This window comes from Panicum hallii, chromosome 8 (assembly GCF_002211085.1).
Source record: "Panicum hallii strain FIL2 chromosome 8, PHallii_v3.1, whole genome shotgun sequence".
NCBI lineage: Eukaryota > Viridiplantae > Streptophyta > Magnoliopsida > Poales > Poaceae > Panicum > Panicum hallii.
Window position 1 is genome coordinate 3,459,256 of NC_038049.1, and position 16,318 is coordinate 3,475,573.

Genomic DNA, 16,318 nt, shown 5'->3' on the forward strand with positions numbered 1-16,318 from the left:
AGCAGGAGGAGTACTGCCCTAAGAGATCGTGAGAAGTCAGAACTGGTTGGCTATATAGATGTGTCGCGTACCTAAAGACTAGTAGTACCTTATTACCTGACATCATCTATAAACACATAGAAAAGAGTCTAGTACGGTATGGTCCCAATGGAGATGTGGTCACCGCGAAGACTTTGTACTAGAACCTCCTCTTCTTTCGGCGATCGAGCCGGAGACGTTGACCGCCGCAGCATTGCCCAGAAAATGCATGCTGATCTAGCACCCATTCGAGCGTGTGCATCAAGTAGCACTCAGGCAGCAATAAGCTGTAGTCAAGCAGGAGTTCAGTGACCCGGACTGTACCGCCGTGCTTGCAGTTACAGTTCTCTCGCTGGTACGCGTTGCCGGCTGCTGCTCTACTGATCAGCCATTCAGGTAACTGTAAGCATCTCATCTTCAAGTAACCTTTTTCTGTTCATCTCATTCGTCTAGCTTGACCTCCTCCTTGATGCTCCTATGCTTCGTTCCATCGTTCGCTTTAAATAAAAAAGAAAAAGCTTTGGTTCCTTATGGTTCTGAAGAAAACCTCTCTTGTTGCAGTGGCGGCAGTTTTCATGTCCTGTGAGTTGTGAAGTCAGGATCTTGCTTTTCTGGAGTGATAAACAAGATCAACTCTGGTGAAAATTCTTTCAGGTATTTCAAGTACCAGTAACTAAACGCCAGCCCACATTTTTCCAGCTATCTAAAATTTTCTCTGTTGGTGTCCATGCTTCTAGGTACTACGTAGTAACAAATATCTTAACAAAATTTAGGAGCTTATCACCATGAAGGCTGCAGCAATTGGACAGTTTCTTCTGCTGATCATGGCCTGCAGCGCCGTCACCTGCAGCTCCGCTGATGCAAACGAAACAGACCTGTTATCACTGCTTGACTTCAAAAGATCGATCACACTTGATCCACAGCAAGCCTTGGCCTCATGGAACCACAGCACTCACTTCTGCAGCTGGGAAGGCATCCTCTGCACAACCACCAGCCCACGCCGTGTCGCTTCCATTCGCCTTGAAAGGCGAGGCCTAGTTGGGCAAATCTCTCCGTCGCTTGGCAATCTAACATTTCTGAGGAACCTCTCCCTTGCGACGAACCGGTTCACCGGAGGCATCCCTCCATCCCTTGGCCACCTCCAGCAGCTGCAGTACCTATTCCTGAGCAACAACACGCTGCAGGGGACGATACCGAGCTTCGCAAACTGTTCAAGCCTCAGGGTGCTATGGCTGCACCGGAACGGCCTTGTTGGGCCGTTCCCGACAGAGTTGCCCCCTGGCCTTCGCCAGCTGCAGATTTCAGTCAATGATCTTGCTGGAACCATCCCTGCTTCTCTTTCCAACATCACAATGCTGGATGCGATTAGCTGCGCTGACAACCACTTTGAGGGCAGTGTCCCAGATGAGTTTGCCAAGCTGCAAAACCTGCAGCAGCTGTACTTGGGTGCCAACCAGTTGTCAGGCAGGTTTCCTCGGGCCATCATGAATCTTTCTGCCCTCACTGACCTCAGTCTTGCTCTCAATCAGTTCAGTGGGGAAGTGCCACCTGATCTCGGTAGCACACTGCGCAACCTTCTGTTGCTCGAGTTGCCTGTCAATTTCTTTCAAGATCAGATCCCTCCTTCATTGACAAACGCTTCCAATCTGTACTACATTGAGATATCCAGGAACAGTTTCAGTGGAGTGGTACCTAGTAAAATTGGCAGACTGAACAAGCTGGAAATGCTGAATCTTGAATATAATCAGCTGCAAGCAGAGAGCAAGCAAGATTGGGAGTTTCTTGACAGCTTGGCCAACTGCACAGAGCTAATAGATTTCTCGATGACTGGGAATCTTCTGAAAGGTCAGCTACCAGCTTCAGTAGGCAACCTTACCAATCAGCTCCAGTATCTATACTTTGCAGAAAATCAGTTATCAGGGGAATTTCCTCCTGGTATAGCAAACCTTCATAACCTGTACACTGTATCACTGGCTGTGAACCAATTTTCAGGTGTGCTTCCTGAACGGCTTGGGTCTCTGAAAAATCTGCAAAAGATATCACTAGGCAGCAATTTCTTTAGTGGGACCATTCCATCATCCTTTACAAATCTGACTCAATTGGCAGAACTAAATCTAGAGTCGAATCGGTTGGTCGGAAAGATACCCCCAAGCTTTGGAAACCTTCCAATCCTTAAAGTGCTGAACATTTCCAATAACAATCTTTATGGCAGCATACCAAAGGAACTATTCAGAATCCCAACAATTGTGCAGATCAGCTTATATGTCAACAACCTAGATGGAATGATTCATCCCGACATTGGCGATGCCAGACAACTCACAGATTTGCAGCTTTCGTCAAATAATTTGTCTGGAGAAATTCCTACCACCTTGGGTAACTGTGAGAGTTTGGAAGGCATCGAGTTTGATCACAATGCTTTCAGTGGAAGCATCCCAGTGTCATTAGGAAATATAAGAACTCTAAAAGTTCTCAACTTGTCTCACAACAACTTAACTGGGTCAATACCGGCATCTATCGGAAACCTACAACTTCTTGAGCAACTAGATTTGTCATTCAACAAACTTAAAGGTGAGGTACCAACAAAAGGGATATTCAATAATAGAACAGCTATGCGAATTGATGGAAATCAGGGACTTTGTGGTGGGCCACCAGAGTTACACCTATCGACATGTCCTGGCACGCCTTTGGATTCAGATAAGCACAAACTTTCGATGATACTGAAAGTAGTGATCCCAGTAGCCATAGCAGTAATACTTGCTGTGGTGATTTCTGTTTTGCTGTTGTTCCAAAGGCGAAAACAGACGGCCAGATCTATTTCTCTACCCTCATTTGGAAGAGAAATCCCGAAACTTTCGTACAATGACCTTTTCAGAGCAACAGAAGGCTTCGCAACAACCAATCTAATTGGCCAGGGAAGGTATGGTTCTGTTTATCAAGGAAAACTTTTTCAAGATGGAAATGTGGTTGCTATAAAGGTCTTCAGTCTAGAGACAAGAGGAGCACAGAAGAGTTTCATCGCAGAATGTGATGCTTTGAGAAATGTGCGGCACCGCAATCTAGTTCCTATCCTTACTGCATGCTCAACTATGGATTCTAATGGGAACGATTTCAAAGCCTTAGTATATGAGTTCATGCCACGAGGAGACTTGCATAACTTACTGTACTCGACTCGAGACCGCGAAGGCTCCTCATATTTGAACTATGTTTCCCTGGATCAAAGGTTAAGCATCCTTGTGGATGTATCTGATGCTTTGGCGTATCTACACCATGGCCACCAAGGTACCATTGTACATTGTGATGTGAAACCTAGCAACATCCTCCTGGATCATGATATGGTAGCGCATGTCGGAGACTTGGGGCTTGCAAGGTTCAAATCTAGTACCGCAACATCATCTACTGTAGACTCATATTCAACTTCATCAATTGCAATCAAGGGAACCATTGGATATGTCGCTCCAGGTGTTGTCCCTATTCTTGTTTTCTAGCTAAATAGTGGCGTCCTTCATTACTACTCTGTTCATTTGAACCAAACCATTCCTACATGCAATTTACAGAATGCGCAGGGGGAGGTCAAGTCTCAACTGCCTCGGATGTCTACAGCTTCGGAGTTGTTCTCCTCGAGATGTTCATCCGACGGAGGCCAACAGACGACATGTTCAAGGATGGGATGAGCATTGCAAAGTTCGTAGAGATCAACTTCCCTGAAAATGTGTTGCAGATTGTTGACCCACAGCTGCTGGAGGAGCTGGACCTTAGCAAGGAGACACCAGCGGCCATCAGGGAGGGTGGAGCACAGGTTCTGCAGTCTGTGTTGAGCATCGGACTCTGCTGCACCAAGGCATCCCCCAGCGAGCGTATCAGCATGCAGGAGGCGGCTGCCAAGCTGCACGGAATCAGGGATGCGTATCTTAGAGGAAACTGAAGGACCAGCTCAGTACTTTATGTTCTGAAATCTGAATGAATTACTTGCAGAATAATTCTTGTTCAGCTGGTGTTCTTGAAAATCTGTATTGTGCTTCACAAATTGCGCTACATGAGCAGCAACAGCCTCACAGTAGTTCTCTTCATATAATATAACTGTCAGTAGTCAACTGATAAAAGCAAAGAACGCAGCAAGTGTGTGCTTGCACCAAAGAAAAGAATCTATAATCACTTTGTTAATTCATACATGACATTCGAATCAGATAGACATCAGGATTCAAAAAAGTCAGTAAGTATAACAAAACTCTTCGTTTTGTAAGCTAGAACAACACAAAGCTACACAAGCCTCTGTCCATATAGGATGGGATACCTCTACTACCACCTGTCATAACTTGTCGACACATGAAAATTGGTGGGAAGGTAGCAAAAATCGAGTTCAATCGGAGCTTTATGGTATAACTGGGTGATATACATGTGGCACAAGCTCAGCTAGCTGCTGCCACCCTTTTGTTTTAGGGTAATCTTGTCTCCTAAGCTGAGCGCTATTCCTTGGGTCTTGCTCCTAATTCTGATGTAGCCGCTCAACTTGCCATCGGCCTGCTTCTCAATGCTGATGTTCACCAGAGCGTCCTCACCAAACACACTCTTGGCGTAAAGGTTTGCAGCAAGGAACCCACATTCTCCATCAAGTGCAGATCTGATGTCAAATTACCATATAAAAAAAGGACAAAACATGAGCAATCATTACCAAACTTAATTAAGTCAAATTTAAAGAAACAAGCTTTCGCATGTTCTAGCCCCAGAACTTCGAAACTCCCACATCCCAGTTAAAAATTAGCAATGTTCAGTGAAACAATTTTCCAGTTTTCCAACCACATTCAGTCCAAGTGAAAACACATGCAAGGCACCTTTGTTTGTTATGCCAAATTAAGCAACCATAAGCTTCCGATAAAGCAGGTACATATCTTTTGCTAATCATTGTTGAGCGATTAAGACATTTTAGGGTGATATCCTGTGCATGCAAGGTTGCCCTTTATTCCTTGAACCAACAAGAGAGCTGCCCGTCATTAAATTAAGAAATAAAATGTGAAATGGTCCATACAACGCCTACAAGCAAGGAGAGAGAACAGAGACAAGAAAAAAGAAAGAGAGGAAGGAAAAACTAAAAAGGAAGAAGACTCGCACACCCTTCTCCCCAGCCTATGAACAGCATGCAAGTTTGTGTGATTTCTGCCCAATTATTAGTTGTAGCTGGAAGGGAAGAAAAGTAAAATGACCTTTTCTAACATATAACTTGAGCACACACGTGCCTAGGCTTGCAAGCCTAGGAAACAAACTAGAAACCATATTGGGCCAAATTGATCAGCCATGTATGCTGAAAACAGCCATGTGTTCGAGAGAGAAAAAAACAGCCATGTGATTACTCTATAGGTTATTTGGCATACAGAAAAGTAATAATGTCATAAATTTACATATATGGTAGTTTTATTGAGAGAAATATGCTTGTATACCTATGTTCTGGCACTTCATAGGGGTCTGAAACTCTGAATGGTTCATGACACAACAGATAAATCTAGCATCTATATAGAAAGGCAGGTACAATTCTAGTACGGTCTAAATTCATTGGAACTTACGGTGGTGTTAGACACTTCATGTTTGCTGACTTGATAATATGATCTAAGAACTCTTTTTCATCCTGAATCACAGTATTCACCGCCACCTGATAAACAACGAAATAATAGTCATAACAATAATTAATAAGGCAAATAAATCAGATACAGACTATGAACAGGACTACCTCTATGTATAATTCTACATCAACCATAACTAATCATTCCCCAGCCAGAAAATTAAGGCAATTGATACAACAATAGTAAACAGAATAAAGCTACCCTTAAAATTGTCCAGCTTAAACCTACAAGGACCAATAGAGATGATGATTACAGCAATTCTTTGTCCCAAAATTTCTTCCAGCAATGCCCCACATTCAAACACCCACAAAGTGTTACCATGTAGATGCTTGATATTAGTCATTAACTTTTAGAGATAGAAAAACAAAATTAATCATGTAGAGGTATTTTGCTCTTTTACAGGAACCTATATTATGGCACAATTTCAGCATAGATTACAACCAGATGACAGAAATACTAGCAATATCATCTGCAGCATAAACAATAGAGATCATCTTGAAAAACAAACAATTCAAAAAAGAGGCATATTACCTTATTTTCCCACTCAAATTCTGCCCACATGTTCCGGAAAGCAACATCAGCACATGTAGCAGGTGAGATGTAATCCATGATATCAATGTGAATATCATTTAGGACCACCACTGATCGTTCCATCACATTTGAAGTTTCATAAACTATGTTACCGAATATAACTCCAGTCTCTGTTGATGAAACCTTGATATTGGCTCGAATTTGCTTGCTTGACTCTGGAGCTAATGTGTAGTTCTGGGGGCGGTCAACAAGTTTTAGGTCGCCCATTGTTGCTAACTCCAAGCACAAGTTCTGGAGTGTTTCTTTTGTACGGTTTATGACTGTAACATCAAGTACAATATCATAATGATGAACAGTTACAAATGCTTCAGCATAGACAGGATCGCTGAATCCGGTCAATTGAAGAATCCGGTTCAGTTTGTTGGTATCATCTGCATCCTTAGTAAATTGACCAGTTGCAGCCTTCAAATCATCTTGGACTGCATCTTCCAACTCAAGTTGACTCATTCCCTGCAAGAGAAATGCCAACTTTAGCAGTGCACGAAAGAAATACAGACAAAAAGGGCATCTAAGGTGCTTAAAATTCACATAAAATTATCATACTTCCAAAAAAGATGGTGCTTATGGTTTTGCTGTGATATTAAACATTAATTATGGCTACCGATATTAAACAAAATTATCATGTCAAAACAAGTCACCTCATTTTTTATGATAAAAATGCAACATTGAATAACAATCCCGAAACAGTAAATAACCACGCTTTCGAAAAAAAATATTATGGCTACCGGTAATTAGTCTATAGTCAAAGGCAAATTTTACCAAAAATATTAAAGATGAATTAATAAAAAAAACTTTTTCATAGTATGTGATCACGAGGAGGAAACTGTTGTTCCATTTCAGTTTCTACAGAAATTATGTTTAGATATGCACATCTTATTATTCATTGACCCGAGAAAGACCATTTTTTTACTTGAGTTTGCTACCTTAATAGAGTACAAACATGTTTTACCATTGACAACATGTGAACCAGAAAAATAGAAAAAACAAAATACTTCCATATCCATGACTCCACTTACTAAGAGACTCAGTTTAAGACCTAATGGTACAGGAGAAAAATGTTAACTTTTGTTGTCTACAAATACATAGAAAACTAAATGCTTGTGGTCATCAGTACCCACACTAGACAGAGAACAGAATATGGAGTTCCAATAGAGGACAAACAAAAATAGAGAAGTAGTTCACTCTCACCTTCCTGCTCTTTAGGTGATAGAAATCAATAAGATCATCTGGTTGGGCATGAGATATCTGAGCCTTAGCCTTCATCTCCTCAGTCTCCCTAAATTGCTTCTCAGCAAGCATGTTGACAAAGCTCTGGCGGCATGACTGCAACCAAACCTTCCTAGCATCATCACCAGGATTACAAAGAAACCTCACACAGAGAACAATCCTATCATGTGAGTCATTGTCAATAGGGTGTGGGAGGTAAGATGACTCTCCCAACTGCAGAATGGACACCATGATCAACAAGGCTCCAGTATAAGCCTTGTTTGCTTCAACCTTTGATGGCTGAACCTCCTCCAGCCTCAACACAAGCTTGGTCAGATTACAGGCAACAGCAGCAGCCAAAAAGAAATCACCAGACAGAATGAGAGATCTGAGATTCTGGGTGGAAGCCAATGACCCAAGAGCCGCTGCTGGAGCTGAAATAGCAGTCTCCGTGGCAGCACTCTGTGTGGCATAAGTACCATCTGCAAGAACAGCAGGCCTCCTTGAAGACACAGTGACAGAGTTCGCCACTGGCTGGGATGGCTTGGCGGAATCAGTTGTCTCCCCTTCCTCAGAGACAGTGTAGAACGGGAGATCCCCAACACATTGCTTGATAGTGGAAATGGCACTCTCAACCTCAGACAGCGACAGAGAGTACTCTGCAAGGATCCAGAGAGCACAAATGCAGACACGGGATGCCCGAATCTGATAGAATGTGTCAATTAGCCTCTGGATAATGGACACACGGAGCTTGGGGTTGGTCTCTATGATCTCACGCACAAACAGAACAACATCATGCGCTGCAGCAACATTTGGGTCCCCAAGGAAGTCCATGAGCAGATGCACAACTGACGCAGCCACCTCCGGGTACTTCTTGGCACAGGAATGAATGGCCTGCACCAGCATCTGGCGGTATTCACCACCCTTCTCGACCTCAGCAGCCTGCGTCTTAACCACCTCCTTCTTGAGGTAGAGCACCACCTCCTCCACATTCCGTGGGGTGAGCAGATCCAGCACTAAATCGAGCACCTTCTTCCTGACATCCACATTGGGGCTGCTCAGTGCACGCAGCACATCCATGACCACATCCACCATCACCTCCCTATGCGAGGTGCGCAGCTCGTGCAGACGGTCCAGGATGATGAGCTTCACATTGTTGTCGCTCTGCGAGGAGAGCAGCTGGCAGTATGTGTTGGCGGCGGCACGCACGGCGGTGGGCGCGGAAGAGAGGGACACGAGCGCCCCCGCGCACTCGTACACGACCGCGGAGCTGGGCGCCGAGAGGAGGGAGATGATGATCTTGATATACCTCCCCTTGTCGGTGCGGCCCTTGGAGCGGCAGACCTTGCGGATGAGGTCGACGGCGGCCATCTGCAGCAGATCGGGCCACTCCGCGACGCGGTCGGCGTTGGCGAGGAGGTACGAGACGGCGCGGTCCTGCGCGCTGGCGAGGAGCATGAGGAACGCGTTCCTGCGCGCGGCGGCGTCCTGCTCGGAGGCGAGCGCGCGCTCGACGAGCTCCGGCGCGTCGGGGATGAGCTGGTCCCCCTGCGGGAGCCGGTAGATGGCGGAGACCGCGGAGAGCGCGTGGCGGCGCACGAATTGGTGGCGGTGCTCGAGGTTGGCGAGGATGGAGGGGACGAGCGGCTCGAGCAGCTCGGGCTCGGTGAGGCGGCAGAGGAAGCGCAGCGTGACTCCGCGGATGTACTCGTTGGGGCTCTGGAGGTTGTTGCGGAGGTTCTGGCAGATGAGGATCATCTCCGGGAGGACCTTCCCCGTGGCGGCGTCGCGCTTGTCGACGGTCTCGAGGTAGAGGAGGAGGAGCTTCTGGACGGCGTGGTCGTCGCAGGACTGGACGTAGCGGACGACGGTGATGAAGAGGTGCGGGAGGGACTCGCCGTTGAGGAGGAGCGAGATGGCGCGGCGCATGGCGTCGGCCTTGGCGGGGCCGTCGCCGGACTCGAGCTCCGCCTTGATCTCGTTCGCCATCGCCGGCGAGCCCTTGTCGAAGTGCACCATGAGGGTGCACGGCTTCTCCATGGCCGCCGGATCTGGCGAGGTCGGGGGATCTGGCCGGGCCTCCTCGAGGGAGGGGGAGGGGGGAGGGGGGATCGGATCTGGGACGGAGGAGGAAGACGAGCGCGAGATTTATCGGGGGGAGCGACAGACAACCGGTGATGGTGCTAAGACGGGTTGCTTCGCCTAGTCGAAATGGGCCTTCTTCGAAAGGCCCCCAGCAAAGAAAATGGGCCGCCACAAATCAACAACATCCATCCATCATCCTCGGAATGTGGGATTTTTTTTTCCTTGTAGAGATTTCAAAACGAAATACGGTTGATTTTGTGTGCTATTTTAATTTACTTTTCTACAGATTGATCCGATTTTTTTCACTTTTTTTACTTTGTTTCCATTTCCATGCGTTGTATGTTTAGCATGTTTTCTTCGTTAGTAATGCTGGTTGAAGTGGGTCCATTCCGGGCATTAGGGAGGGTGGTTAACAGAGTTGACAGCTGTAGTAGTTAATTTTATTTGAGCCAATTCTCTTGGTGTCATAAAAATTAACGTGGCTTTACTCAGTGCTATAATTTTTTCTGAAATTCCATCAGTGCCACGGTCTTAAAATTTTATCCCTTAATGCCAATTCCGTATGTTACTGTTAAGTAAATTGAAAAAGACACATTTGCCCCTCTAATGTAATGAAGTAAAATTTGGCTTTTTCCCCTTCACTACCATCGTACCATTGCATGTTCTTCACTGAGATACACTATAAGATGGTACAAATGGTATGATACATCATACTTTTTATGACCATATTTGGAAGAAAAATTGGTGGCTCAAATGGCACCTCTAATTTGATTGACCTCTGAACTACAAATTTTGCTATTTTATGATCATATTGGAACTTCTGAAATCTGAATGATACTGAACAGCAAGATCATTCCACCAGCAAATAGGCCTTCCCCAGCAAAGAAAATGGGGCGCCACATATCAATAATATCCAAATTTTTTCCTGTAGAAAATTTCAAAAAAAAAGACATCATATACAGATTTTTTATTTAGAAATTTCAAAACAAAATTAGAGATTTCTAAATATCTACCATTTAATTTTTTGTGCTATTTTAATTCACGTTTCTACTGCTGAGTTTGATCGAAGCAATGTGTTCCTGAGTTTGTTGTTGTGCTTCTTTTCGTTTTCATCGCATACTCTCACTGATTATTTTTTTGAAATAAAACTCTCTCTGATTATATTAGTTGGTTATTCTCAATCAATGTTGTCAATACTGAAATTGCTCGTTGAATTCCTTGCGGCAATATCATTCTCCGAAGGACGATTTTCCTCTTCATGCGGACGTAAACATGTTTGCTGAAAATAAAGAGAGCCTACCAGTAGTCTTGTACATTCACAAGGTTATGATAATTAGTGTCGTCGCTTTTTTTTGTTTGAGTTTTTTTTTCAATTTAGGTCAGTAGATCAGTGTTTAGCTTAGCATTATTGTTTAATTATTTTATATGTTTCTAGATTGCCAATAAATGTTATTTGGGTATAACAGTTCCTCGTGAATCAAGATTTATTGTCTGCACTCTACGATCAAATTTTGATCCTGTTTAACAAAGGTCACTGAAATTACATCAACTTTATTATAGGATTGAGGATTCAGAGGAAGAGATGAGTACAAATTGACCGGTTTCAGTCAGACATTAAATCAACTTTGACCCTACAATTTCTTCCGGAACATATTTTTTCCTATAATTTTCAGAAATCAGATGCGTTGTGGCGTGAAAGTGAAACATCGAGAGGTGCATGAATCTTAACTTATTGATTTTCAATCAAATGGATGAAAAGGTGACATGATATAATCTTTTAACACGTAAATATATGACCCTAAACTGCACTTGCACTACTACAATACAGGTCATCACCGCCGGTTCCTAAGCCTCTAGGCACCATACGACGCGGATCACAAATCTTTGACCATAAGGAAATTCATGAGCTCGAGCAATTTGTGTGCCTTTTATGATTTCCAGTAAAAAATGCATGCATGCGTACGTACGTGTTGGTGGCTAGTATAGAAAAATGTTCTCAAATACAAATCCAGTGGCCCTCAATTCTAATAATCACAAATATAGTTAGACTGTTGATGGTCAAAATTATGGAACCAAACTCTGACGTGGAGTGACAATTGTAATTAACACCATTGTAATTCCCCTGCGCTCGATCCACCTCGCCCCAAGTATCGGCCGGCGTCGCGACGAGCCCCGGCCGGCGTCGCGACGAGCCCCGTGACTCGCCGCCGGCCGCCGAAAAGGACCCGGGCTGGGTGCTGCTGAACAGGTGTGGCATCCGCGCGGATGAATGGTTCGTCGCTGACGCCAGAACCGTTGCGTACTCCCGCACCTCCACGGGCCACCACCTCCACCGCCGGCGAGCTCCTTTGTCTACTACGATTTCCCGGATACCGCGCCTGGCGTGGAGGGCGGCGACGAGCGCGAGAAGGATGGCGACGACGTCGACGAGCGCGACAAGGACGACGGCGTCGACGACGAGTGCGATGAGGACGACGACGACGAGTGCGATGAGGACTACAACGTCGACGATTGGCGCATCAGTGTCGTCGCGGCCCATGGGGACTCGGTCCTCTTGAAGATGAGCAACCAGCGCAGCCCGTACGGTTTCGAGGACGAGCACTTCCTGTACAGCGGGACTACGACCCTTCTCCGGCGAGGCGACGGCGACGTCCTGCTGGTCCAGCTCCACCTCGAGTACGACCGCGACGCGCGACGGGACACGGTCGAGTTCTGTCTGCCCCGCTGCGGCGCGCCCCAGTGGGAGCTCATTGAGCCGGTGCCCATCGTTCACGACGACGGTGGCAACAAAGGTGGCGTCGAGCGGCTTTGGCCGCGCTGCACCAACACCATCATCCCTGTCGGCGACCGCTTCCTTTGCTGGGTTAAGTACGAGAGCGGCTTCCTCCTGTGCGACATGGCCGACTCGGCGAGCCCCAGGGAACGGTACGCTCCTCTGCCCCCCGGCGTGATCTGGGACCCCAAGAACTACGACAAGGACGACGACATGTCCAAGCATTCCAAGAGCTTGGGCGCCGCCGGCGCTAGCGCGGTGCGGTTCGTCAGCGTCGACCCCCACTGCTGCTGCGGCGGCCCCGGGAGGAGCACCTGCGCGCGCTCCCGCTACGCCTTCACCGTCAGTACCTGGTCGATGAAGCTCGGCATGAACGAGCCACCGGCGTGGGTGGAAGACGGCGAGATCAACTGCGAGGAGCTCTGGGCCCTTCCGGGCTACGAGGGCCTCCCGCGAGCGAACCTCCAGTGCCCCGTCGTGTGCCTGGACGATCCCGACGTTGTCTGCTTCCTGGTCACCAACTACCACTTCGTCAGCAGCTGCGAGGACCGGAAGGCATGGATGATCAAGCTCAACATCAAGACCAAGACGCTGCTGTCTGTCGCCGAGTTCACCGCTGATCGGAGGCGAGCGTACTCTCATTTTCCAGCAAAACTTCTGTGGCTCTGTGCTAACCAAGGAAACTCTCCGGGAAAAAAACCAATGTCATTCTTAAGAGATTGGTCGCCGAATTAGAAGTTCAGGCTTGTTGCTTGCAGTTTTTGAAATCTTTGTTGGACTGGTTGGATAATGTTTCTTCATGTTAGCTCATCCGTAATGATGTGGTTTCTTAGAAAAAATGTTTCAATTATTTTATATAGATAATTTTCAGGGAAGCATGGTGGTTGTATTTTCTCGTTGCTCTATTTTTTGATCAACTTATAGGCTGAGGAGGCCTGAAATATTTTCCTTTTTCCAAAAAGTATATTTTTGTACCATAGAACATCATAAATTATGCAAGAAAAATATATCATAAATTGGGTTAGTTGAAATAGAGTGAGCGAGTAAAATGAGCTAAAATTTATTTAGATATCAAATGGATAAAAGTGGATTGTGCGGGTGGTAAAATGGATATTTTCCCTTTTGGAGAAGCTTATAAGCAAATGCATAAAAAGTTTTGCTAGTACCCATACCGACTCAACTCAAGAATTCAAATCTGGTTGGACAAGTTTCACCATAAAGAATCTAACCAGCTGATCTCCCCTCGTGTTGGGGATCTCTACCTCGAAGATCACGAGCCGAGGGTTGTTGTATCATCCTGAGTAACCAAAAAGGGAAAATCGTAACCTCCAGTCAGTAATTTGAGTGCAGCATCAGCAGTATTGAATGCGGGGCTGAGCGGAGGTGACCGAAGGTGCCAGCGGGTAAGGCGGTTAACCATAGGCTGCGTATCTAGGTGAGGACAAGAGACGAGGGTTACCTTAGACCGATTGAAGTTGATGATGAAGATGATGAGGACGGTCGGAGTTTCGGCGGTATCACAAGCGTGAACTAGATGGAGAAGTCCAAATTGTTCGCTGTTACTGTAAAATGACCCTCTAGCTTTTAATATTTTGGGCATATTATGGTGCACAAAGGGGGATTATCAGGAATTCTTTTGTGTACAGGGGGGACTCTCATTCTGGGGGAATGGAAGAAACGAAAAGCGGTGTGTGAACTGTGTGATTTTTGTACTTCAATAATTTCCTGCTTTGGTGTAAATTTGTTTGACACCAACACCTCGGTTCGCGGATGCACACGGAAATTTAATCTACTACATATTGTTAAGAAATCACATAGCAAATTCATGAGCATTATCTATAGAAAGATATTTCCGAGTGGGAGTTGAGGTCGGCGCTGCCGATCGTCCTCGGCGACAGCAGAGGAGGGATGCGGTGGGATTTCTTCCTCGACAGGGTCGTCCCCGTCGGCGACCGGTTCCTGTGCTGGATCAAGTACAGCAGCGGCATCCTCTTGTACGACATGGCTGCCGATCCGAACCTCGTGCTCTGCCACCTACCGCTGCCGGTGACACCATGGCCTCGCGAGGGGAGACGCTACAACCTCAGCTACAGCGACGACGAATACGAAGACGAGAGCGGATGCAGTATTGCCGGAACACGAGTGCAGCCGGAGCCGGCGCCGCCGCGTTGTGGTTCGTGAGCATCGACCCGTACCCCCGCTGCTGCTGCGGTGGCCCCGGCCGGGGCACGTGCCCGCGCTCCACCTTCGCCTTCACGGTGACCACCTGGACCATGAGCCTGAGTGCCTGACGACGGCAGAGGAGGAGCAGACGGCGTGCTCGACTGCGAGGAGCTCTGGGCGATGCCGGGCTGCGAGGGCCTCCCCCGCGTGCCGCCGGAGTGCCCCGTCGTGAGCCCGGACAACCCCGTCGTCGAATAAGAATAAGAAATTATCGCCATCGTGAATTTTTAGAATTTTAAGCTTGACACGAGCTCGTTGCATATACGTTGTTGGTGTATGGGTGTGCTTTCACTTGGGTGGCGAGATTGATATTCAAGAAGGAATAATTAACGCTAGTTACACTGCTACGAGCTAAACCACAAGTGAAATCCCCTGCAACTGTTCCTCTCTTTTATACTATATAAAATAAATTCTCTCCTAATGAAAAATGTGAAAAATGTATACTATTAAAAAATATCTAGCAGTGACGTCAGTTCCAGCTTTCACTGATGAACACAGCAGCAGCACGTTCTCAAAGTAATCCGGGCCATTAAAATCTGGGTGAAAACAAGCAGTAAAATAGGCAGCTACTGTCTCGAAATTCCAGGGGAGAAACAAATTTCACGGATCACCTAGGAAGGTACGCTGTGGGCTGGGGTTTGTAGCCAGGCCTAAAATAAACCTTCAAAGCACACGCTGACTGCTGATGGGAGTACGTTCGAAACACAATCACAATCACCATAGCTAGGGCTAAAGCCGCAGGCACGCCGCCGCCATTAGTGACCTGATCTCCACCGCCACTGTATCGTAGTACGAATCTACTGAGGAGGCTTGGTCTGCAGCTCAGATCACTGGACGGCTTGAGCCTCCTCAGCCGCCGGCCATCCACTAATGCACAGCGATCAGGCGATCTCGTCCCAAGCTCGCCGGGTGATGCTGAACCGGCTCGACTGCCGCATGGACGGCTCCATCGCCGCCGACGCCACGACCGCGGCGGAGTCCCGCACCGCAGCCGGCCGGCACCTGCGCGTCTCCTTGGCGCTCGCGGCGCCGCCGTCGAGCTCCTTCCTCTACTACGACTGGGTGGACCGCGCGCCTAGCTTCGGCGACGAGGATGGATTGCAGCGCCCAGCAGCCCACCGCACGCGTCGTCGCGGCCCACGGCGACTCCGTCCTCTTCGAGATGGTCTGGCATGCCGCCGCCGGCTCCGACTATTTCGTCTACAGGGCGGGAGGTTCCCGGAGGCCGCCGTCGCTGTCCAGGCTGCCCTCCCTCGATGTCACAGTGTACGTGGAGCACCGCGGCGCCTGGGAACGCAGGGAGATCGGGCTGTTCGCGACGAGCGCCGGCATCCTACGGCGCGGTGAGGAGGAGCTCCTGGTTGCTCAGCTCGCGGCGACCAAAGACGGGCCAGAGCTCTGCGTGCTCCGCCTCGGCAGGACCGAGTGGGAGGTCAAGACGGCCGTGCCCATCACCCTCCTCGACGCCGGCGGCGACGGCGACGGAACAACAGTGCCGCCGTCGCCGTCGCTGGGGTACGGGTACGGGAGCGACAAGGTCGTCCCCGTCGGGGACCGGTTCCTGTGCTGGGTCCACTACCACTTGGGCGTCCTCGTGTGCGACATGGCCATGGCGGCGGAGCGCCGCCCCGAGCTCCGGTACGCGCCGCCGCCCGTGTCGCCCCCTTGGTGGAAGGACTACTACGAGGACGGGTACCGCCCCTCGGTTGACCACTCCCGCGACGTCTGCGTGTGAGCTACGCAGTGGAATTTGGGTGGTATTGGTGGTGTACTTAGGATAACTCAACAGGTTTACAGGTCCGCCGCCGCC

The 16,318-nt window shown here is 47.8% G+C and overlaps 2 protein-coding genes across 2 annotated transcripts; one reads left to right on the plus strand and one right to left on the minus strand.

Annotated features, from left to right (window-relative positions):
- Positions 1–351: 351 nt before the first annotated feature.
- Positions 352–4,004, plus strand: LOC112902351 (receptor kinase-like protein Xa21). Its single transcript, XM_025971386.1, has 4 exons — positions 352–420; positions 580–672; positions 756–3,477; positions 3,573–4,004. Exons 3-4 carry the CDS (start codon positions 804–806, stop codon positions 3,938–3,940), a joined length of 3,042 nt encoding a protein of 1,013 aa, XP_025827171.1. The 5' UTR covers positions 352–420; positions 580–672; positions 756–803; the 3' UTR covers positions 3,941–4,004.
- Positions 4,005–4,142: 138 nt separating this feature from the next.
- On the minus strand, positions 4,143–9,561 carry LOC112902352 (coatomer subunit beta-1-like). Its single transcript, XM_025971387.1, has 4 exons — positions 7,410–9,561; positions 6,162–6,671; positions 5,574–5,659; positions 4,143–4,636 (listed from the first exon to the last, which is right to left on the minus strand). The coding sequence occupies exons 1-4, from the start codon at positions 9,465–9,467 to the stop codon at positions 4,429–4,431; spliced, it is 2,862 nt and encodes a 953-aa protein (XP_025827172.1). The 5' UTR covers positions 9,468–9,561; the 3' UTR covers positions 4,143–4,428.
- Positions 9,562–16,318: the final 6,757 nt, after the last annotated feature.

Coding starts and splice junctions, on each gene's coding strand:
- LOC112902351 (XM_025971386.1), top strand. CDS start 804: ATGAAGGCTGCAGCAATTGGACAGTTTCTTCTGCTGATCATGGCCTGC. Junction 3,478..3,572: donor CATTGGATATGTCGCTCCAG/GTGTTGTCCCTA, acceptor TGCAATTTACAG/AATGCGCAGGGGGAGGTCAA.
- LOC112902352 (XM_025971387.1), bottom strand. CDS start 9,467: ATGGAGAAGCCGTGCACCCTCATGGTGCACTTCGACAAGGGCTCGCCG. Junction 5,660..6,161: donor AATTTGAGTGGGAAAATAAG/GTAATATGCCTC, acceptor GTTGTTTATCAG/GTGGCGGTGAATACTGTGAT. Junction 4,637..5,573: donor ATGAAGTGTCTAACACCACC/GTAAGTTCCAAT, acceptor ATTTGACATCAG/ATCTGCACTTGATGGAGAAT.